This window comes from Pleurodeles waltl, chromosome 10, assembly GCF_031143425.1.
Source record: "Pleurodeles waltl isolate 20211129_DDA chromosome 10, aPleWal1.hap1.20221129, whole genome shotgun sequence".
Classification (NCBI taxonomy): domain Eukaryota; kingdom Metazoa; phylum Chordata; class Amphibia; order Caudata; family Salamandridae; genus Pleurodeles; species Pleurodeles waltl.
This window is the reverse complement of record NC_090449.1, coordinates 219,542,185-219,566,489: the sequence shown is the minus strand read 5'-3', so window position 1 is coordinate 219,566,489 and position 24,305 is coordinate 219,542,185. Positions and strand designations below refer to the sequence as shown.

At 44.7% G+C, this 24,305-nt stretch overlaps 1 protein-coding gene across 1 annotated transcript in view; it reads left to right on the top strand.

The window, feature by feature from the left end:
- Positions 1-24,305, top strand: part of LOC138261343 (BOS complex subunit NOMO1-like) — a 369,916-nt gene that overhangs the window by 205,255 nt on the left and 140,356 nt on the right. The window contains exon 20 of the mRNA XM_069210191.1: positions 11,559-11,641. Coding sequence (XP_069066292.1) covers positions 11,559-11,641 — 83 coding nt within the window. The remainder of the gene's footprint in view (positions 1-11,558; positions 11,642-24,305) is intronic.

Here is a 24,305-nt window from a genome sequence, read left to right as displayed (position 1 = left end):
CATCGTCTCCCCAAAGACCAACAGAAAAGGGCGCAACATATATATGAGGAAGGGCAGGCTATTACAAACATCCAAATCAGGTCAGCCCTGGACTCTGCAGACACAGCAGCTAGAACAATCAACACTGCTGTCACTATACGAAGACATGCATGGCTTAGGTCTTCAGGATTTATGCCTGAAATTCAACAGGCGGTCCTTAATATGCAGTTTAATCAAAAGCAGCTTTTTGGCCCGAGGTAGACACGACTATTGAGAAAATGAAAAAAGATTCGGACACCGCTAAAGTCATGGGTGCTTTGTATACAACACAATACAGGGGGTCCTTTCGTAAGCCCCAATACAGAGGTGGATTTAGAACCCAAACACCTGAGGCATCCTCCTCACAAACAAAGTCTGCCTACCAACCTCAATATCAAAGAAGTGGGTTCAAAAGCACTTACAGAGGCCAATACCCCAGAGGCAGGGGAAATATCAATCAACCAAACAAGCCTCACAACACCAAAGCAGTGACTTAATCCACCCCTTCCCAACTCACATCTCACAACTGGGTATTATCTATTATCCGCAATGGCTATTGCATAGAATTGGCACAAATTCCCCCAAATATTCCACCAAAACCACACAACCTCTCCACACAACATATCACCATGTTGCAAGAGGAAGTAAAATCTCTATTACTCAAACAAGCAATAGAGCTAGTGCCACAAGATCAAATAGGAACAGGAGTATACTCACTGTATTTCCTCATCCCCAAAAAGGTCAGAATCTTAAGGCAATATTAGATCTCAGAACCCTCAATATTTACATCCGGTCAGAACACTTTCACAAGGTAACACTACAGGATGTGGTCCCACTGCTCCAGCAGCACGATTTCATGGCAACATTAGACCTCAAGGATGCGTATTTTCACATACCCATCCATCCAGCGCACAGAAAATATTGCAGGTTTGTAATTCAGGGAATATATTATCAGTTCAAAGTGTTACCCTTCGGAATAACAACAGCTCCCAGAGTATTCTCAAAATGCCTGGCGGTAGTGGCAGCCTACCTAAGAAGACAACACATTCATGTCTTTCCATATCTCAACGATTGGCTAATAAAATCCAACAGTCATACACAGTGTCAAAAACATATGCAATATGTAATACAAACCCTACACACACTAGGGTTCTCCATAAACTACCAAAAGTCACACCTACAGCCTGCGCAAATTCAACAGTATTTAGGAGCTAAACATGCAGCCTTTACAACAGTGCCTTGCACAGCAATGGTCACAGGCACATGGTCAACTTCACGATCTAGTGTTGATAGACCACCAAACATGTATACCACTTTAGTGGTGGAATGCCACAAACCTAAACAAAGGGTGGCCATTTCAAGATCCCGTGACTCAGACCATACTTACAACACATGCATCAATGATTGGCTGGGGGTCGCTCCTCAACAATCACAACATTCAAGGACAATGGGACGGCAAACACAAACAGTTACACATAAATCACCTAGAATTGCTAGCTGTATTCCTAGCACTCAAAGCTTTTCAGCCTCTTCTCACTCACAAGAACATCCTTATCAAAACAACATGACAACAATGTATTACCTAAACAAACAAGGAGGGACCCATTCATCCCTACTCTCCATCCTAGCCCAAAAGATTTGGCAATGGGCAATCCACAGCAACATTCACCTGGTAGCACATTGTATTCTAGGGATACACAACAATTGTCAGATGTTCTCAGCTGAGATCATCAACAAACACACGAGTGGGAGATTCATCCCCAAGTGCTTCAGCTATACTTTCACCACTGGGGAACACCAGATATAGGTCTATTCGCAAACCAGCGAAAATGCAAAATGCCAAAACTTCGCATCCAGGTACCCACATCCCCTATCCAAGGACGATGCTCTATGGATGAATTGGTCAGGGATATTTGCTTACGCTTTTCCCCATCTCCCGCTCATTCCATTTGTAGTCAACAAACTATATCAAAACAAACTCAAACTCATACTCATAGCGCCAACGTGGGCACATCAACCCTAGTACACAACGCTATTAGACCTGTCAGTAATACCACATATCAAACTCCGAAACAGACCAGATCTGTTAACACAAAACAAACAACTGGTCAGGCATCCAAATCCCAACATACTCAATCTAGCGATTTGGCTCCTGAAGTCATAGAGTTTGGCTATCTACAAAAACCAACTGAATGTATGGAAGTAATTAAACAAGCAACAAAATCCACTACCATGCAGTGCTATGCAAACAAATGGAAAAGATTTGTGTATTACTGTCAGCCTAAACAAATTGCCCCTCTTTCAACATCAATACAAGACATTGTATGTTATTTGCTTCATTTGCAAAAAGCAAATTTAGCTTTTTCATCCATAAAAATACATCTCACTGCAGTCTCTGCGTACTTGCAAAATATACAACACAGCTCTTTATTTAGAGTTCCTGTTATCAAAGCCTTCATAGAAGGATTAAAACGCATCATTACACCCAGAACACCTCCAGTACTTTCGTGGAATCTAAACATGCTCACACGACTTATGGGTCCACCATTTGAACCTATGCACTCATGCCAGATTCAATACTTAACATGGAAAGTTTCCTTCCTAGTCACAATTACTTCATTAGGAAGAGTTCGTGAAATCCAAGCTTTCACAATTCAAGAACCGTTCATACAAGTACACAAACATAAAGTTGTACTTTGAACAAACCCAAAATTTCTCCCAAAAGTTATATCACCGTTTCATATCAATCAAACAGTGGAACTAACAGTCTTCTTCCCACAGCCAGACTCTGTAGCAGGAAGAGCCCAGCATACATTAGATATTAAAAGAGCCTTAATGTATTAGATAGATAGAACAAAATCATTTAGGAAAACCAAACCGTTATTTGTGGCGTTTCAAAAACCACATACTGGTGACCCTATTTCAAAACAAGGGTTAGCAAGATGGATAGTAAAATGCATCCAAACATGTTACCTTAAAGCTAAAAGGCAGCTCTTAGTTACACCTAAGGCACATTCCACACTGAAAAAAGGGGCTACAATACCAGTGGCCGAAATTTGTAAAGCAGCCACTTGGTCAACCCCACACACATTTACCAAGCATTACTGTGTAGATGTATTAGCAACACAGCAAGCCCCAGTAGGACAAGCTGTACTGAGAACACTATTTCAAACAACTTCAACTCCTACAGGCTAACCACCGCTTTTATGGGAGGTAAAAATGCTTTGTAGTCTACGCATAGCACGTGTATCTGCAGCTACATATGCCATAGAACGGAAAATTTGTCACTTACCCAGTGTACATCTGTTCGTGGCATGTTCCGCTGCAGATTCACATGCACACTCCCATCTCCCCGGCAGTCTATAGTCGTTGAAGTTAACAACATTTGTACATATGTAAATATATATATATTTAACATTCCATTAGCATAGACATCTCTTTTCTTTATACTCTATCACTCCTACCTTACCCTCTGCGGGAAAACAATATAACATGGAGTTGATGCCCCTGTGCAAAGGAGCCGAGGAGTAGGAGTCACTCGAACCCGTGACTCGAAAACACTTCTTTGAAGAAAAACGTCTAGTAACACTCTGAGCCCAACACTAGATGGCAGAAGTATATGCACAGCATGTGAATCTGCAGCGGAACATGCCACAAACAGATGTACACTGGGTGACATTTTCCATAAATATGTATATATATATATATGTATATATAGTATATCGCTGAGAGGAGGAGTCACTCGATCTTGTGACTGAAAAGACAACTTTGAAGAAAAACAACTTGCTCGGCTCAGGACCCAACACTAGATGGCAAGAGTATGAAGAGCATGTGAATCTACAGCACTGCATACCACGAACAGATGCTTACAGGGTAGGTAACAGAATCCTTACTTGGCCTCTGTCCTTCTCAACTGCCTCCATTTCCTGTAATCAGCTTGTAACCAGATAGGGTTTGGATTACAGGGCCTTCTCTCTTGCTGCCACCAGCGAACATGCTATTCACAGAGCAGAGATTAAACTATTCTAATAACAAGCAAGAATTTAGGCAGCATGTTCATTAAACATTACTAGGATGGGGCATCTCTGTGCCAAGCTGCCCACTTTCCTCTGGCACTCGCCTCTTCATTGTCTGGTATTTTTGCTGTTGGTGTACTTCCTTATCCTCATTCTTGTAGGAAAGACAGTACAGGGCAGCATGGGTTTCTAAACCCTTTACCCTTCCCTCTGGGGCAGAGTACCTCCCAGAGTTGACATCTGTAGAGGGGTGACCTTAGGAGCTAGAAATGCCCTTTTTGGTGAGACGTTGGAACAAAAGGCCTCTCCTTTCCTGGTCCCACTTGTCTCCACAAAGCAAGGTAAATGTCACTCCTCCGGAGCTCATTGGGGGATTTGATCTGGTTTTCAGGCCTGCCAACCTGAAAAACAATTCTCACCATATGAGAGGGGTGGAACTTGCAGCTCCTCACTTCTTAAACACCCGTGAAGAAGCCAGGCCAATGGATTGGAGTTGGGTCTTGGAGACCGTTGTGGCATAAGAAGACTCCCCCATTCTTGTCAAAATATAAAAATGAAAGCTTCTGAAACTGCCACCAGGGTTTGGGAAGGATGCAAAACCCTGAATGGACAGTAAGGGTGCACCGCCTCCAGCACATGAGCTAGAAACGTAATGTACGTAGAGGTTTCAGGCTCACCCTGTGCTCAAGTCACCATGTGGTATCAGGTCTTCACTGGGTGACCATGTGTAGGGATCCAATGATGTGTGACACAGTGGTACGGCATGCGTTGACAGATCTGCGGCCAACATGGGACAGTTCACTACAGAGCTCGGCAGGTTATGATGACTGTTGTAAGCTTGCCGGTGCATAAAAAGTAAAGCTCAAGTCAGAGCTGCCCGTTGCTCGGAGGGCGTCCTGGGTGAAACCAAATTTGGTTCCCTGTCCTATACGTCCTTTTTAATTGTCTACAAAATAAACATTTGAGAGATGTAGAAGGAAGGTGGCAGGATTAAGAAACTTCAGGAAAAAAAAAAAATAATAAAAGGCAAGAACTCCAGCTGGCTTGAAAAACAATGTTTTACCACACTTTTCTTTGGACCTAAATAGTAGGGAGGTGTCCACAGGGAGCTTCAGCGCTCACCTGGACGGCTGTGCTCTCGGGGTGGCCCGTGGTGTCCAGGTAACCCATGCAACATGGGTGCAAGTTCCACAAGGTACAGTCTTGCAGAGGAAGAAAGTGGCAGCTTTGTTCACATGTTATAGAAATGTAAGTTATGAACATGCACATAAAATCTAAACTTGGCATAGACAGTGGAAGCGAACCCTGACATGGTAGAGGGCAATATAAATAAGGCAGTGGGTGCTTCCCTTGCAAAAGAAAAGGTACCAATGGAAGCTTTTTACATGCACAAAAAGACACATGAGCAGCAGCAGTGCAAGCTTGCTAAGATACAGTGTTTCACATTTGCCAAGTTTCAGCCTGTGATCATTTTTCCAAGGTGACCATAAATGGGACCAGAGCTTGGTAAATTAGAGTTGAGGCAAAAATACTGATCCTAGGTCACCTGGAGAGGTTTAAAATGTAGGTGAAGGCATTTGAGAACCAGCTTGGAAGATGGGAATCTTCATTTCTGTGAAACCTTTTGTATTTTTCTGACATTATCTTTGATTTGAACATATGTGATTTTCCACAGTTTGTGAAGAAGCCTGTGGCTCGAGCCGTCTTGTTTGCTTCAGTGCATCAAAAGTAGCATCTAATTCTTTAATTTGAAATGTTCCTCTGCTTCTCCATCATGCAGTTAAAGGTGCATTATGGGGTGAACTGACGCTAGGGCTGACACCTAGTTTGTTAGAGGAGTTTTGGGCCATATGTACCAACGCATTTTCCCATAGACACAGAATGGGTAAAACCCTTTGATACATCTGGCCCTTTGTTTCTACAATTCATCCTACCATCTCATGGGTGTCTCTGAAGGAGGCAAACACTATGTTTAAGTGACACTTTCACAAATGCTTTAAAATTGACTTGTTCAGGTGCATCAAACATATAGCATATCCTCTCTGCTTTCCTCCTTGTTCCTGATTATGGGTAGAGTGAGACCAGTCAATCTGCATTAATTGTTTGACATTTAGTGGTTTGAGTCTTCAAAGGGCACTAGAGTAACAGAGGTACTTAACTAGTGTTATGTAAACAGAAAATACTGTTAAAACAATCCTTTAATATAGTTCTCCTCAAGGCTGTTGGTGTCTATTAGTCTGTCTGATGTGGACCCTGGAAATCCATTATTCAGCCCTAAATATACTCAAACTCTTTCATTACTTAAATATATTTCGTTACATTTTGAAGTGTTCAGTAATTACCTTAAATTATTGCATTAAACTGTAGAGAATATATATTAATAAGTTAATCTAGTTTGCTGTGTCTTTTCCTTCTCCCTTTACCAGTGTGATCTCACGTTTCAAAATTTTCTTTGTAAAAGATTTAAATGGTCAAAATACTCTTTCTAATTTATTGAGGTATCCTGTCTCTGTGCTTTTATACCATACCCTAGTTTCATGGGCATTGAGTATTCCTCACTGTCTGCATTGTATCCTTGCATGCAACTGCTGAACGCTAACAAGTAGCAGCTTGCTGTGGGTTACTCCACTTTGTACCCAGAAGTCTCTCTCTTGCCCTAGACAGTTCCAAACTCTCTCTTGTCGAGAACCTCTAACTCACAGCATTCCCCAAAAAGAATGCAAGTGGTTTTGCTCCTTTATTTTGTTACCCTGTCACAAGCCTAAACACAACTCTAACCCTTATTCATGACTTGACTGTAAAGCTTTTCACATAATCCGATCCAGTATTCTTGCCCTTACCCCAACAATAAAGCTTTCCTCTACTCTAACCTAACTCTAAAGCTAAGCCTAACCTGGAACCTAAGATGACCTCTCTGTGTAAACCTAAAATATAGCCAAGTACTGAATGGTTGATCACAATTAACTTTTGTATAAGGCCTTAGTTTGTGGTGCAGAAGTACATCCTTTCATTGGAAAGTTAAATGTCACCTGTGGACAGCAGCATCTATTGTGCCATCAACTACAGTGACAGCTACAGACCTAATCTGTGCAGTCTAGCAGCAGCAACTTGATCCCTACTTTACATACTTGTCTATATCACCCATTTTGACTGGTAGGGAAAACTGATTTTGGATAATTATTACATAACCCCCTAAGCACAAGGTAGTGTGCATAATATTTAAGGGTGAAATGTGCGACATTGGAAATTACATGTGCTCCCAGTGACGAGACTCAAAACAACATTGTCACTATTCAGGCAGTAGCTGATACATAGGAAAACTCAAAGTATAGATTATACACTTAAATTTATAACTTTTGATTTATATCAGATAAAGACTCCACTCAAAGACTTACTTTTATGTTCATGGTGAAGTGTGATTTTTAATAGATATATTTGAAATGTAATGTTTTTAAAGTTATTTTAACTCTGCCTGAAGCTGCTGGAGGTTAATTTGCATTAGCTTCTCCAGCCACCATCCAGCCTGTAATTGGCCGAAAAGAGGTCTGAATGAAGTGTGAAAACTGTTCCCACAGCAGGGAAAATGTCCTGAATGTGAGGAGGTGTTTTTCTTCCCCCTGCAGGAAAACTAGCTAACATGGTTTTAGGAACCTTATTTACTTCAAAGGGGCCAGCCTGATCCCAATCTTGGATTCTTGGAATGGGTGACATTGTGGGATTGTTTGCAATAGGGCATACAAGAGCTGCTGAAATAAAATGGGTACGGTTGTCCCAGGAAACCTTTCCCCTATCAGTTCTGGGGTGTCCAAGAGTTGCTCATACCCACTAGCTGGTGCCGGGCATAAATGTGGCATCCAAAGGCATCATCTCTAGGACACTTTCTGGACCTGTGGACAATCAGAAGAGGACTGGACCTGCTGTTTGTGTCCTCAGAGGAGCCCTGAAGGACTAGACCTGCTCCCCTTTATAGGCAGGGAAAGACGTGTGCTCGAAGGGTCAGTGTGCTGACCCCCATGTGTGGCTAAAGGGAGATAACAAGTTGCTAGAGGCCTTTTCCCTGAAGTACCCAGCTTACACTGGCTACTGGCCCTGAACTAGACTATGCAGTTTGCCTCTGCCTGCCTCCCCTATGGTCCTGGAGTTTTAGAAGTGTACCTACAGCATTAGATGAATTTCAGGTTTGTCCCAGTCAAGACTCTGAAAAAAGTCCTATCCTGCAGGCTTTTTTCCTCTCAAAAAGTGACAGTCTCTTTCTACGCCGGGTCTTAGGTGAAATTTCAGCCCTTATCTTCAAAACATTCAGTTTCTGAAGTGGGTCTTAGAAACTTTTTCAAACTTTTTGATTACCGTACTTTACAATGGGTCCAACTAACTTGTTGTATCCGAGCAGTGCTCCATCGCGACTAGCCTCAAATTGTGCTCTGGTCAGGCTATGCTGCTCCCGTAGACTATCATTGGAGCTTTGTGCTTTTTGTTGCTGTTTCTTTTTCAAACTTTAAAAATCCATATCTCTGCTTCCCCTTATTGGATTTCTGTAATTTTGGTGTCATTGTGTTTTTTTGTTTTTGGTCAGATCTGTTTGAGAGTTTTCAGTCAAAACAGCTACATTTGTCATGTCTGCTATGCAGAGAAGACAAGAGGGTAAAACGACCATTAAGTATATACCATTCTTACAACAATCAAGCTCTGCTAGTGAAATAACAAGTGTTTAGAAGGTGGCAACACATTAATATGAACAACTTCTAAACAAAAAGTCCCTCTCCCCCAATAACAAAGCAACCTTGAATAAACCCTAAAATAAAATAATGAGGCAAAAAACAAAGTGCACTTCTAACACCCACCCTAGGTTCTCGCAGGTTTCTGCAAAAATGTTGAGTTCTTAATTTAGTGGATGAGAAGCAGAGAATTCTATCCTCGAAATGGGTGAGTGGTTGCCAGATAGCTATAGATGTTTTGCCAGTAAACGTCCGTTTATGTGAGATCCGTCCCATATGGTGTCATAATGTTTTTTAAACTGTACTCTATTTTGCAAGAATGCCTTGGGAGATGTATTGCTTGGTGTTTTGGTACTACATAATTTTTTTTACATAATACGCCAAGTTAAGCCTTTCTGCTTTTTACCAAAATTACCAGTGGGTTGAACTGAGGTTAATTTATTGACTTTGAGGATTCACCCTGACAAGAAGTGTTATTTTTTCTTGAAATGTGCACTCGCCCATCCCTTGCCTTCCCTTTTCTTTCACTTCCCTTCCTTCTCTTCTCTTCTCTTCTCTTCTCTTCTCTTCTCTTCTCTTCTCTTCTCTTCTCTTCTCTTCTCTTCTCTTCTCTTCTCTTCTCTTCTCCCTTCCCTTCCCTTCATTTCCCTTCCCTTCATTTCCCTTCCCTTCATTTCCCTTCTCTTCATTTCCCTTCTCTTCATTTCCCTTCTCTTCTCTTCCCTTCTCTTCTCTTCCCTTCTCTTCTCTTCCCTTCTCTTCATTTCCCTTCTCTTCCCTTCTCTTCATTTCCCTTCTCTTCTCTTCATTTCCCTTCTCTTCCCTTCTTTTCCCTTCCTTTCTTATCACTTCCTTTCTTATCACTTCCTTTCTTTTCCCTTCCTTTCTCTTCCCTTCCCTTCCCTTCCCTTCCCTTCTCTTCCCTTCCCTTCCCTTCTCTTCCCTTCTTTTCCCTTCCCTTCCCTTCCCTTCTCTTCCCTTCCTTTCTTTTCACTTCCTTTCTTTTTACTTCACTTCCCTTCTCTTCTCTTCTTTTCTTTTCCCTTCCCTTCTCTTCATTTCCCTTCCTTTCTTTTCACTTCACTTCCCTCTGCTTCTTTTTTCTCTTCCCTTCTTTTCTTTTCCCTTCCCTTCCCTTCTTTTCTCTTCTCTTCTTTTCTTGTCTTTTCTTTTTCCTTCTCTTCTCTTCCTTTCCTTTCTCTTCTTTCCTTTCCTTTCTCTTCTTTTCTTTTCTCTTCCCTTCTCTTCTTTTCTCTTCCCTTCTCTTCTTTTCTCTTCCCTTCTCTTCTTTTCTCTTCCCTTCTCTTCTTTTCTTCTCTTCTCTTCCTTTCTCTTCTTTTCTTCTCTTCTCTTTCTTTCTCTTCTTTTCTTCTCTTCTCTTTCTTTCTCTTCTTTTCTTCTCTTCTCTTCCTTTCTCTTCTTTTCTCTTCCCTTCTCTTCTTTTCTCTTCCCTTCTCCTATTTTCTCTTCCCATCTCTTCTTTTCTCTTCCTTTCCTTTCCTTTCTCTTCTTTTCTTTTCTTTTCTCTTCCCTTCTCTTCTTTTCTCTTCCCTTCCCTTCCCTTCCCTTCACTTCTATTCTTTTCCCTTCACTTCTATTCTTTTCCCTTCCCTTCTCTTCCCTTCCTTTCTTTTCCCTTTCCTTCTTTTCCCTTTCCTTCTTTTCCCTTCTCTTCCTTTCTTTTCCCTTTCCTTTCCTTCCCTTCTCTTCCTTTCTCTTCTTTTCACTTCACTTCCCTGCTCTTCTTCTCTTTTTGCTTCCCTCTGCTTCTTTTTTCTCTTCCCTTCTTTTCTTTTCTTTTCTTTTTCCTTCTCTTCTTTTCTCTTCCTTTCTCTTCTTTTCTTTTCTCTTCCTTTCTCTTCTTTTCTTTTCTCTTCCCTTCTCTTCTTTTCTCTTTCCTTCCCTTATCTTCTCTTCTTTTCTCTTCCCTTCCCTTCTCTTCTTTTCTTTTCTCTTCCCTTCTCTTCTCTTCTTTTCCCTTCTCTTCTTTTCTTTTCTCTCCCCTTCTCTTCTTTTCTTATCTCTTCCCTTCTCTTCTTTTTGGAATTTGTTATTCGGTCAGACTTTTACAGTTGTCTAATGTGAGTGCAATTTTGTTATCATTAACATGCATATCTGAATGTGGTGGTAATACCGCCACTGTGAAGTCAGCCAGGAGATGCATTACAAATTACAGGACTAGTCACTGGTGTCACAGCAAATGTGCTCTTCTCAGTGCAGCGCAGGCTTGTTTGTCGCCAATCCCTCTTTTACTGGAGGTGGTGACTGCCCTCTGTTTCCAGTGATTCTACTGCAGGTGGATGCTGTGAGTGACTGTACTAGCCTCAAGGGAGAGGGTTTGAGAGGGAGTTGTTGGATTGTCTGTGCCCCCTTACAAAAAGTGCTCTATGGTGTTTCACTGGCTGTGTACCACCTCTGGGTGGCAATCAGTGCATCTCCTGACAACCTTTTAGCCTGTGCACCTGCATCTGTTACAACTTGCACCCACCAGCCATGCTTCCACATAGCACATTCTATAATTTTAACCCTAGTGACCTAGGGCCAGATGTAGCAAAGGTTTTTACCCATTCTGTGTCTATGGGAAAAAGTGTTCGTACATATGGCCCCTAGTTTTCACTCTCTAGTCTGTTGACACAAAGCTACACCAGCTCCTACAAACACACATTAACTCTGAAAACACTGTTTCCATTTTGTCATGTGTTGAATTATGAATTTGAAAATACCTTGGTACTGAATGTTGCTCAAACAAAGCAACTTTACTGAAGTCTTTTACAGTGTTGAGCTTTACTGTTTTGTGGTCCTTTTCTAGATCCGGTGAGAAAATAACTGTCATCCCTTCATCAAAGGAGCTCCTTTTCTATCCGCCGTCTGTGGAAGCAGTAGTCAGTGGAGGTGAGTACAGCAATAGATGACTTCAGTCTGGCTAATGCTGATTTAACTTGCAGAGCAGGCGAGTTCAGTAAATGACCAAGTGGGCAGGATCCATGACTGATTTTAAGGATCCCCACACATAATAAATGTACATACATTTATTTATGAGAAATGTACTTTCCATTACAATGAATGGAACTAATTTGTAAAGCCACTAGTTAAGAAGGTTGGGCATGGATATGGCCCTCCTTGACACAGTTAGAAAGCCATTAAGAAAGGTGTGTCTTCTGGTTGTATCCTCTTGATCTTTGTAAAGATAGTGCTCCATTCCCAAGCTTTCATTTTTGGGCATTGACAGGAATGACAATACAGCTTATTTTAAGAGGATTGCCTATTCTTTTTTGCAGCTGTGAAGCATTCATCAATTATTTTAGACTTAACGTTAACTAAAGTTTTGGGAGGTTATGCAATTGCCTAATGTGACAGTAGCCTAGTGGTTGAGCAGAAATTACGATAAGAGGCCTATATATATATATATATATATATATATATATATATATATATATATATATATATATATATATATATATATATATATATACACACACACACACTTGCGTTGTTCAGTCCTTGGTAAACTTTAACGGCCTTGAGCTTTCTTTTTTTGTTCAAAATAATTAATTGATATTTTATTAGAAACAAAAGTACAAAATACAGTGCAAAGGAATCATGGAGAAAATAAATTTAAAAAGTGAAACAATAATATTAGGCGCAATATTACATGAAATGTTACTCGTTAGAAGATATGACAGGAGAAATGTTACATAAATGTATAAGCTAATGTAAGAAAGATGTGTGCTCTGATAGGTAGTAGGAGATGTAGGCGAGTCTTAGAAGGTGCATGGTAATAACACTTCTGTATTGTACATTTCATAGTAAGTGTAGTCTGAATAAATGTCTGAGAGTCGAGTGGGGCGTGGAGGGAGTAGGAGAGAGGGGATGCAGTGTCATGTATCATGTGTACACTAATGACATCCTCATGTTCACAGAATCTCCTGACCTTGATATTATTGCGATTTTGTACAACATTGATCGCTCACCCTATTCTTGAGTTTGTCACTGAACAGGGATAAAACTGAGATTCAACCCACTTAATGTCCACTGCCACCCCTCTATACTTGGCTCCTCCAACATTCTATGGAAATCCTTTACTGTTTTGCAGTGACCTAGCTGAATCGGTTGCCACCAACGCAAGCAAGATTCTGAGTAAAATAGAAGATTTATTAGTCTTGTGGTCACCAAAACACATATCATGGTAGGGTAGACCCAAGACCCTCAAGAGTTTGGTTTCACCCTTAATTAACTTCTTAGCCAGCATGCTCCCAATCTGTGTCAACACAATTCTTCTTGAAAATTGTCAAGTCCTTTTCCACCCTCCTGTGAAAGAACAAAAACCCTAGAATTAGTCTTAAAAAACTGACCATGCCATGGATGTAGGAGGGTGCAATTAGAGTACTTGCCATACTTACCAAACTGCCTACATGGCAACCCAAGGCATGCAATGGTTTAAGACTAACTTGCTTAAAAAAAGCATACCTGGCTTGATGTGGAATCCTATATCTGCCACTTCTTTTCACTACTATCAACAGTCACATACAATCATTAAATAATTTATATCTGCTATTCTGTCTTCCCGCTCAGTCCTTGGGGCTAATATTCATAAATCATCTTTCTCACCTTTATGGTACAGTAAGAAATTTAAATTCCTAACTCCACAATCATAGGTCACATATGGGTGTTCAAAGGAATCTTAACAATAGCTGACCTCTACTCCAAGTCTGAACTGCTTTCATTTGCCTTGCTGCAACATAAGTACATAGAATTTTATGACTTCCTCCTAATCAATGCCAAGATATCTAAACTCTGCCCCATCCAAAACTTGCCTATATTACAGAAACTTCAATTAGTTATTATAGGTGGCTTTGCTGCATCAAAATTTTACAAAATATTTACCACTACCAAAATTCCACGTCACCCACCTGTCACAGAAATGGGCTACTTATTTCTCTTCTAAAGACCATATTCCCCCTAATGAGGACACCTGGGCGAAAATAGAGCCGAGCTTATTCAAACATAAACTAATACCATCTCTTACCTAGACCAAATTATTTGCAGTGCACTTTCTGTGCTGGACCCCAGCTAAACTGTTGCGATTTAAACCCAAAGATACTAAAGATCCGTTACCAGATGTTACTTGGAAGTGATTTCCACAATCTGGCCACTAGTGCTGAGAAGGCTCTACTGCCATAGCAGACTTCCTGAAACGAAAAGACAAGGAAAAGCTAATACATGGAATGTGGTTGACTACTGTGTTACTGAATATAATTTATTAAGCAGATGCATAAAAAAATATTGGAATATACTAAGGGTACCTCTAGCCACTGTGGCCATGGTGGCTCTTTGTGGCAATCTAAAGGATGGATAACTTTGTTTGACACTTAAAGCTGGAAACAAAAACCAGTATCCAGTTAGTTGTAGTAGAGAGGTATAATTCAATTGTGACCCAAGCCAGCCTCTCACCATTAAAGTTTACTAATGACGATCCACTCAGAGGACATCCTTCAATGACTTATGATCCTAACTGTTACTGGCTCTGTTTAGGAGACTCATAATAAGATCACTTTGCAATCATATGGATGGTCAATGAATACACTTTGTAGAAGTTGATAAAGTATGGTCATAGTTTTACAAGGAAGTAGCCTCACATATGCAGTGAGTACCAGAAAAGAACGTTTGAAGCTTCTCCCTTTAATGAAATGGACTTCTATTTTGGATAGAGGTCAAAACAAGACACTTAGCAGTGGAAGTATTATGGCCTTGGAAGGAGATCTTGATACATGATGCACCGCCTTGAACTCAGAAATGCCAAGTTGGATGAAGTTACCCCATCAGTAAATCAGGACTAGGAATCCTCATCCAGTTAGCTATCACAGCTATGTTCTGCAGCATGAATGAGAAGGGTGGTAAAGTATGACGCAGTGGCACTGCGACCCAGCATTTGCCATTTCCTTTCAAGAGAAGAGTTAAAAGGCCAGAATATTTGCCAGGTGAATTAAATGGTTGCTGTTAGAAATGGGGTTTTTGGTTGGCAGTCAGGTTACCCTCTGTCCAAGCAAAAGCCCTCACTCTAGTCAGGGTAAGTCACACACTATCCAAGATTAGCCTGTGCCCACCCTCTGGTAGCTTGGCACGAGCAGTCAGGCTTAACTTAGAAGGCAATGTGTAAAGTATTTGTGCAATAAATCATACAATACCACCATATAGCACCACAAAAATACACCACACAGTGTTTAGAAAAATATATAATATTTATCAGGATAATTGTAGGTCAAAAAGAATAAAGTTGCAATGGAAAATTGTAGAAATATCACAGTACAGTGATATAAAGTGTCTTAAGTCTTTAGAATGTAAACAAAGTCTCTTTTAAGCACAAGTACCTGGTTGGGAGTGGAAAAATCTCCTCAGAGGGCCACAAGAGAAGAGGTGCATGGAAAAAGGGGGTGTGCGTCGATTTCTCCCCAGCACACACGGACTTGCGTCGTTATTTTCCACGCGGGGAATTCGGCGTCGTTTTCCGGCGCTCGGACAGTCTCTTTCTGTGGATCGCGGGGATTACCAGATGTCCCGGGTCTGTGCGTGGATTTTCCTGCTTGTTCTCTGGCTGCGCGTCAGTCTGGGGGGCTGCGCGTCGAAATTACGATCTCACGGCAGGCGTCGCGTCAATTTCTCCTCTGGATGTCGATCTGCGGGGCTGCACGTTGAAATTACGATCTCACGGCAGGCGTTGCGTCAATTTCTCCTCTAGAGGTCGGGCGGCGTTGTCCTTGCGAGGCCGTGCGTCGGATTTTCGATCGTCCCAAGAGCGTCGCGTTGATCAGCGTCGGTGTGCGGCGTTTTTCTCGCCGCGGAACCAGCGGTGCGTTGAAATTTTCAGCGCACGGAGCGTCCAAGTAAAAGAGAGAAGTCTTTTTGGTCCTGAGACTTCAGGGAACAGGAGGCAAGCTCTATCCAAGCCCTTGGAGAGCACTTTCACAGCCAGACAAGAGTTCAACAAGGCAGCAGGGCAACAGCAAGGCAGCAGTCCTTTGTAGAAAGCAGACAGGTGAGTCCTTTGAGCAGCCAGGCAGTTCTTCTTGGCAGGATGTAGTTTCTGGTTCAGGTTTCTTCTCCAGAAAGTGTCTGATGAGGTAGGGCAGAGGCCCTGTTTTATACCCAAATGTGCCTTTGAAGTGGGGGAGACTTCAAAGAGTGGCTAAGAAGTGCACCAGGTCCCCTTTCAGTTTAATCCTGTCTGCCAGGGTCCCAGTAGGGGGTGTGGCAGTCCTTTGTGTGAGAGCAGGCCCTCCACCCTCCCAGCCCAGGAAGACCCATTCAATATGCAGATGTATGCAAGTGAGGCGGAGTACCCTGTGTTTGGGGTGTGTCTGAGTGAATGCACAAGGAGCTGTCAACCAAGCCCAGCCAGACGTGGATTGTAAGGCACAGAAGGATTTAAGTGCAAAGAAATGCTCACTTTCTAAAAGTGGCATTTCTAGAATAGTAATATTAAATCCGACTTCACCAGTCAGTAGGACTTTGTATTACCATTCTGGCCATACTAAATATGACCTTCCTGCTCCTTTCAGATCAGCAGCTGCCACTTCACAGTGTATGAGGGCAGCCCTAATGTTAGCCTATGAAGGGAGCAGGCCTCACAGTAGTGTGAAAACGAATTTAGGAGTTTTACACTACCAGGACATATAACTACACAGGTACATGTCCTGCCTTTTACCTACACAGCACCCTGCCCTAGGGGTTACCTAGGGCACACATTAAGGGTGACTTATATGTAGAAAAAGGGGAGTTCTAGGCTTGGCAAGTACTTTTAAATGCCAAGTCGAGGTGGCAGTGAAACTGCACACTCAGGCCTTGCAATGGCAGGCCTGAGACAAGAAAAAGGGGCTACTTAAGTGGGTGGCACAACCAGTGCTGCAGGCCCACTAGTAGCATTTAATTTACCAGCCCTATGCACATAAAGTGCACCTTACTAGGGACTTATAAGTAAATTAATAGTCCAATCAGGTATGATTCAAGGTTACCATGTTTTAAGGGAGAGAGCATATGCACTTTAGCACTGGTTAGCAGTGGTAAAGTGCGCAGAGTCTATAAACCAGCAAAAACAGTGTCCAAAAAGTGGAGGGAGGCAGGCAAAAAGTTAGGGGTGACTACCCTAAGGCTGTCAGGTCTAACATGTGTCCCCCCCAGCTGAAAGTGGGGAGAGCTACCCGACCTCTTGGGAGCTCTCATCGCTAAGGCGGAAGTACCTGGAGAGACCATCAGCATTGGCGTGGTCAACCCCTGGGCGATGTTCCACCGTAAAGTCCATCCCCTGTAGGGAAATGGACCACCTCAAGAGTTTTGGATTCTCACCCCTCATCTGCATGAGCCATCTGAGGGGCCTGTGGTCTGTCTGAACCCGGAAGTGAGTCCCAAACAGGTAGGGTCTTAGCTTCTTCAGTGCCCAGACCACAGCAAAAGCTTCTCGTTCAATAGCACTCCACCTCTGTTCCCGTGGTAATAGCCTTCTGCTAATAAAGACTACCGGTTGATCTCTGCCCTCCTCATTTAACTGTGCTAGGACTGCCCCTATGCCATGCTCTGAAGCGTCTGTCTGCACGATAAATTCCTGGGAGTAGTCAGGGGCCATGAGTACGGGGGCCGTGCACATGGCTTCCTTCAGGGCGTCAAAGGCTTTCTGACAAGCCTCTGTCCAGTTCACCAACCTAGGTTGTTTCTTGGAAGTGAGTTGTGTCAAGGGTGTTACAATGGTACCATAGCCCTTGACAAATCGGCGGTAGTATCCTGTGAGGCCTAGAAAGGCTCTCACCTCAGTCTGTGTTCGGGGTGGTTGCCAGGCCTTGATAGTTTCAATCTTGGCCTGGAGTGGCTGCACCTTGCCACCACCCACTAGGTGTCCCAAGTACACCACGGAACCCTGCCCAATCTGGCACTTACTGGCCTTGATGGTCAGGCCTGCCTGTTGCAGGGCCTGAAGCACCTCCTTGAGGTGAAGCAGGTGTTCCTCCCAGCTGGAACTGTAGACAGCTATGTCATCCAGGTAGGCTGCACAGAAGGCATCCTTGCCAGCTAGGACCCCGTTAACCAACCGTTGGAAGGTAGCGGGGGCATTTTTCAACCCAAACGGCATCACCCGGAACTGGTAATGGCCATCTGGGGTTGAAAATGCGGATCTTTCCTTGGCCCCCTCAGTTAGGGCGATCTGCCAGTACCCTGAAGTAAGATCAAACGTACTCAGGAACTTGGCAGCGCCTAGCCTGTCCACGAGCTCATCAGCTCGGGGGATGGGGTGAGCATCAGTCCGTGTGACTGAGTTGAGACCCCGGTAGTCCACACAGAACCGGAGTTCTGGCTTCGCACCTGGGGCAGTAGCCTTAGGGACCAATACCACTGGGCTGGCCCAGGGACTACTGGATTTCTCAATAACCCCTAGAGTCAACATCTTGGAGACCTCCTCCTTGATGCTGGCCTTCACCTTATCCGACAACCTGTAAATTTTGTTTTTTACAGGGAGACTGTCACCAGTGTCAATATCATGAACACAGAGGTGGGTCAGTCCAGGAGTAAGGGAGAACAGGGGGGAGAACTGCTCCAACAGCTCATAGCAGTCTCCTTTCTGATTTAGAGTCAGGGAGTCAGACAGAATGACCCTGCTTACTGACCCATCACCTTCTTGGGCAGAGAGGAGGTCGGGGAGAGGTTCACTCTCCTCTTCCGTTCCTTCATCTGTGACCAGAAGCATGTTGATCTCCGACCTCTCAAAATGAGCTTTTAGTCGGTTCACATGGAGCACCCTTAGGGGATTCCTAGGGGTTTTGAGGTCCACTAGGTAAGTGGCCTCCCCTTTCCGCTCCTTTATTTCAAATGGGCCAGACCAGCGGTCCTGGAGAGCTCTGGGCTCTACTGGCTCCATTACCCACACTTTGTCTCCAGGTTGAAACTCTACCAGGGTGGCCTTCTGGTCATACCATTGTTTCATCACCTCTTGACTGGCCTCAAGGTTATCTTGGGCTTCTTTCCAGAAGCGGGTCATCTGGTTGCGGAGGGCCAACATATAGCTGACCACATCCTGAGGGGGTGTCTTTGGAGCTTTCTCCAATCCCTCCTGGACAATGCTTAAGGGTCCCCTGACAGGGTACCCGTAGAGAAGTTCAAAGGGACTGAACCCTACCCCTCTCTGGGGGACCTCTCTGTAAGCAAAGAGAAGGCATGGTAAGAGGACGTCCCACTTACGCCTCATGGCCTCAGGGAGGCCACCAATCATGCCTTTCAGGGTCTTGTTGAATCTCTCCACAAGACCATTTGACTGGGGGTGATAGGGTGTGGTGAACTTGTAAGTTACACCACACGCATCCCACAGAGACTTCATGTATGCAGACATGAAGTTAGTGCCTCTGTCAGACACTATTTCCTTGGGGAATCCCACACGGGTAAATATCCCCATCAGGGTTCTGACCACCTGTGCAGTTACTGTCCTCAGAGGGATTGCCTCTGGGTAACGGGTGGCATGGTCCACCAAAACCAGGATGAACCTGTTGCCTAAGGCAGTTTTGGGGTCCAAGGGACCAACAATGTCGATGCCCACCCTTTCAAAGGGGGTGCCAACGACAGGAAGTGGAATTAGGGGGGTTTTAACCCTTTTTCCTGCTTTACCACTGGCCTGGCAGGTAGGACAGGATCTGCAGAACTTGTCTGAGTGTGTCCTCATTTTGGGCCAATAAAAGTGGGTGACAAGCCTGTTAAAGGTCTTGCCCTGCCCCAAATGTCCTGCCAGGGGAATGTCGTGAGCCAGACCCAGTAGGAAGGTTCGGTAACATTGGGGGACCACCAGCATACGTGCTGCCCCAAAGCCCGGAACCTTAGGCTCACTGTAGAGGAGGTCATTCTCCCAATATAGGTGGTGATCGCCAGAGGCGTCGCCTGCTGCCTGGTTTGAGGCTTGTTTCCTCAAACCTTCCAGAGTGGGACATTCTTTCTGCGCCTTGCAGAATTCCTCCCTGGTGGGTCCACCCTCAACTTGCCAGCCAGCAAGCTCAGGTAAGTCACCTAGGGCGGCAATGTCTTCCCCAGTTGGCTCGGGAGCCTCCTCCTCAGGAGCCCCGTCAGCCACTGTGGGAACAGCTGGGGCCGGTTTCCCGCACCCCTGGTCCCTCCTCCTGGCAGCTCTCTGGGCCATCGTTCCAGGCTCCAGATGCCCTTGACTTCCCTCTCGTTCAGCCATGGACCGTGTGGTCATGCAGACCCACTCAGGTAACCCTAACATCTCCAGGTGAGACCTGAGCTCCACTTCTTTCCAAGCAGTGTGCTCAAGGTCATTGCCTAACAGACAATCTACAGGCATGGCAGGACTCACAGCTACTTTCAGAGTACCAGAGACCCCCCCCCACTCAAAGGGAACCAGAGCCACCGGTAGGTGACTCTCACGATTGTCAGCGACTCTGACCTGGTGGAATGTATTAGGTACTATCTGCGCTGTTGACACCAGCTGACTCTTGATAGTAGTCATACTGGCTCCTGTGTCACGCAGAGCCTCCACCCTCTGCCCATCAATGGTGACCCACTGCCGGTACTTGGAAGTATTTCTGGGCATGTGGGCCTTGGGCACCATTTCTCCTTCTCCCAGGGACACTAGGGAAATCTCTACCTGCTCCCCAAAGCTAGTTGGGTCCATCTCCCCCCCCGAGTGCTACACTAGTCAACCCAGGTGCCTGTCCGGTAGTGGACGGTGCCCTCTTGGGGCACTGTGGATCGCCTTTGTAGTGACCATACTGGTAACACTCCATGCATTTGGGGCTAGATTTCCCTGACTTGTCAAATGTCCCTGGCTTTTTCCCAAATTTGGAAAAGGAAGGGTTGCCACCCCCTCCCTGGGAATTCTTTTGGGGGCCTTTAGATAGTTCTTTATCTGTAAGTTTATCTCCCCCCTCTTTCTTCTGTTGGGAACCCTGACCACCTTTGTGGGAGTCCCCCCCCCAGGTACCTTTTTGGACACTCTGGTGCTAACCCAGAGGTCCGCCTCCTCAGCAAGCTTCCTGGGATCAGTCAGCTTACTATCCACTAGGTGCTGTCGCAAATCTGTATAAGTAACATTAAGCATATGCTCTCTCAGAATCAAGTCATATAAACCTTTATAATCTGCTACTTTGTTGCCCCGCACCCATCCATTCAGTGCCTTACTGGAGAAATCAAAGAAATCTACCCATGTTTGTGTGGTTTGTTTGGTGCTGTCCCTGAACCTCTGACGGTATCCCTCAGGGGTCAGCCCAAACTTGGCAAGTAAAGTGGCTTTCTGAAGTGGGTATGTGTTTTGATCCGGTGGATCCAATGTGAGAAGTGTGTCCCTCCCCAATGGCGGCACATAACCCCACATAGCTACCCCCCATTGCCCTTCAGGAACCTCATGAGCCCTTAGTGCAACTTCATAAGCAGCTAACCATTTATCTATGTCATCTCCCACCACAAAACTGGGCACCACATTTTTGGGTATACGAACCTTCTTTTCTCCAGCAGGTCCTGTCTGTATGCTGCCACCATTATTGCTGGATTCAGACTGTCTTGCCTTGATCTCCAGCTCCTTGAGACTCAGTTCATGAGCCAACAATAGTTTCTTTTCAGCCAAAGCTCTTTCAGCTTCCACTTGCTTGGCTGCTCTTTCAGCTTCCACTTGTTTGGCTGCCCTCTCAGCTTCTGCTTGAATTTGTTTGGCTGTTCTTTCAGCTTCAATCTGTTTGGCTGCTCTTTCAGCCTCAGCTTGTTTGGCTTCTCTCTCTGCCCTCCTCTCCTCCTGTTGAGCCTCAATTTTCAGTTTTGCCATTTGCAATTGGAACTCCCTTTCCTCTCTCCTTTCCTCTGCGGTCAGGCTTTGCATGGAGACACTGCTCCCTGGTCTGGAAGGGTGCACAATTGCAGTGGTAACACCATCTACCGATAGTGAAAATTCCTCTGAGGGACCATGTTCTGGCTCCTCTTCCTCATCATCCTCTAAATGGGCTTCTGCCCAGGCCCTCAGCGCAACTTGAAAGTCCTCCTTTCTGGAGGCCCCTTGGGTGGGTACCCTCAATGCCCTGCAGAATCCTCTTAGTTGTTTGACCGTATATGCATCCAACTGGACTAGGTCAAAGTCCCCTGTCTGAGACCCAGTCAGAGACATGTTGAGTGAGGATTTAGTATTTGAAAATTGTCAGGAAAAGAATCGGGTTTTCAAAAAGAGATAAAAACCAAGTTGACCTTCAACTGTGGGTAGGTAGTGAAATACTTAGCTACTGTATGTCACTGCACAAATACAAGTCCTATCCTCACCGCTGATCACCAATGTTAGAAATGGGGTTTTTGGTTGGCAGTCAGGTTACCCTCTGTCCAAGCAAAAGCCCTCACTCTAGTCAGGGTAAGTCACACACTATCCAAGATTATCCTGTGCCCACCCTCTGGTAGCTTGGCACGAGCAGTCCGGCTTAACTTAGAAGGCAATGTGTAAAGTATTTGTGCAATAAATCATACAATACCACCATATAGCACCACAAAAATACACCACACAGTGTTTAGAAAAATATATAATATTTATCAGGATAATTGTAGGTCAAAAAGAATAAAGTTGCAATGGAAAATTGTAGAAATATCACAGTACAGTGATATAAAGTGTCTTAAGTCTTTAGAATGTAAACAAAGTCTCTTTTAAGCACAAGTACCTGGTTGGGAGTGGAAAAATCTCCTCAGATGGCCACAAGAGAAGAGGTGCGTGGAAAAAGGGGGTGTGCGTCGATTTCTCCCCAGCACACACGGACTTGCGTCGTTATTTTCCACGCGGGGAAGTCGGCGTCGTTTTCCGGCGCTCGGACAGTCTCTTTCTGTGGATCGCGGGGATTACCAGATGTCCCGGGTCTGTGCGTGGATTTTCCTGCTTGTTCTCCGGCTGCGCGTCGGTCTGCGGGGCTGCGCGTCAAAATTACGATCTCACGGCAGGCGTCGCGTCGATTTCTCCTCTGGATGTCGATCTGCGGGGCTGCGCGTTGAAATTACGATCTCACGGCAGGCGTCGCGTCGATTTGTCCTCTGGATGTCGATCTGCGGGGCTGCGCGTTGAAATTACGATCTCACGGCGGGCGTCGCGTCGATTTCTCCTCTAGAGGTCGGGCGGCGTTGTCCTTGCGAGGCCGTGCGTCGGATTTTCGATCGTCCCAAGAGCGTCGCGTTGATCAGCGTCGGTGTGCGGCGTTTTTCTCGCCGCGGAACCAGCGGTGCCTTGAAATTTTCAGCGCACGGAGCGTCCAAGTAAAAGAGAGAAGTCTTTTTGGTCCTGAGACTTCAGGGAACAGGAGCCAAGCTCTATCCAAGCCCTTGGAGAACACTTTCACAGCCAGACAAGAGTTCAACAAGGCAGCAGGGCAACAGCAAGGCAGCAGTCCTTTGTAGAAAGCAGACAGGTGAGTCCTTTGAGCAGCCAGGCAGTTCTTCTTGGCAGGATGTAGTTTCTGGTTCAGGTGTCTTCTCCAGCAAGTGTCTGATGAGGTAGGGCAGAGGCCCTGTTTTATACCCAAATGTGCCTTTGAAGTGGGGGAGACTTCAAAGAGTGGCTAAGAAGTGCACCAGGTCCCCTTTCAGTTTAATCCTGTCTGCCAGGGTCCCAGTAGGGGGTGTGGAAGTCCTTTGTGTGAGAGCAGGCCCTCCACCCTCCCAGCCCAGGAAGACCCATTCAAAATGCAGATGTATGCAAGTGAGGCGGAGTACCCTGTGTTTAGGGTGTGTCTGAGTGAATGCACAAGGAGCTGTCAACCAAGTGGATTGTAAGGCACAGAAGGATTTAAGTGCAAAGAAATGCTCACTTTCTAAAAGTGGCATTTCTAGAATAGTAATATTAAATCCGACTTCACCAGTCAGTAGGACTTTGTATTACCATTCTGGCCATACTAAATATGACCTTCCTGCTCCTTTCAGATCAGCAGCTGCCACTTCAACAGTGTATGAGGGCAGCCCTAATGTTAGCCTATGAAGGGAGCAGGCCTCACAGTAGTGTGAAAACGAATTTAGGAGTTTTACACTACCAGGACATATAACTACACAGGTACATGTCCTGCCTTTTACCTACACAGCACCCTGCCCTAGGGGTTACCTAGGGCACACATTAAGGGTGACTTATATATAGAAAAAGGGGAGTTCTAGGCTTGGCAAGTACTTTTAAATGCCAAGTCGAGGTGGCAGTGAAACTGCACACACAGGCCTTGCAATGGCAGGCCTGAGACAAGAAAAAGGGGCTTCTTAAGTGGGTGGCACAACCAGTGCTGCAGGCCCACTAGTAGCATTTAATTTACCAGCCCTATGCACATAAAGTGCACCTTACTAGGGACTTATAAGTAAATTAATAGTCCAATCAGGTATGATTCAAGGTTACCATGTTTTAAGGGAGAGAGCATATGCACTTTAGCACTGGTTAGCAGTGGTAAAGTGCGCAGAGTCTATAAACCAGCAAAAACAGTGTCCAAAAAGTGGAGGAAGGCAGGCAAAAAGTTAGGGGTGACTACCCTAAGGCTGTCAGGTCTAACAGTTGCCCTGATGAGTTAAGTCGTTCTCTGTA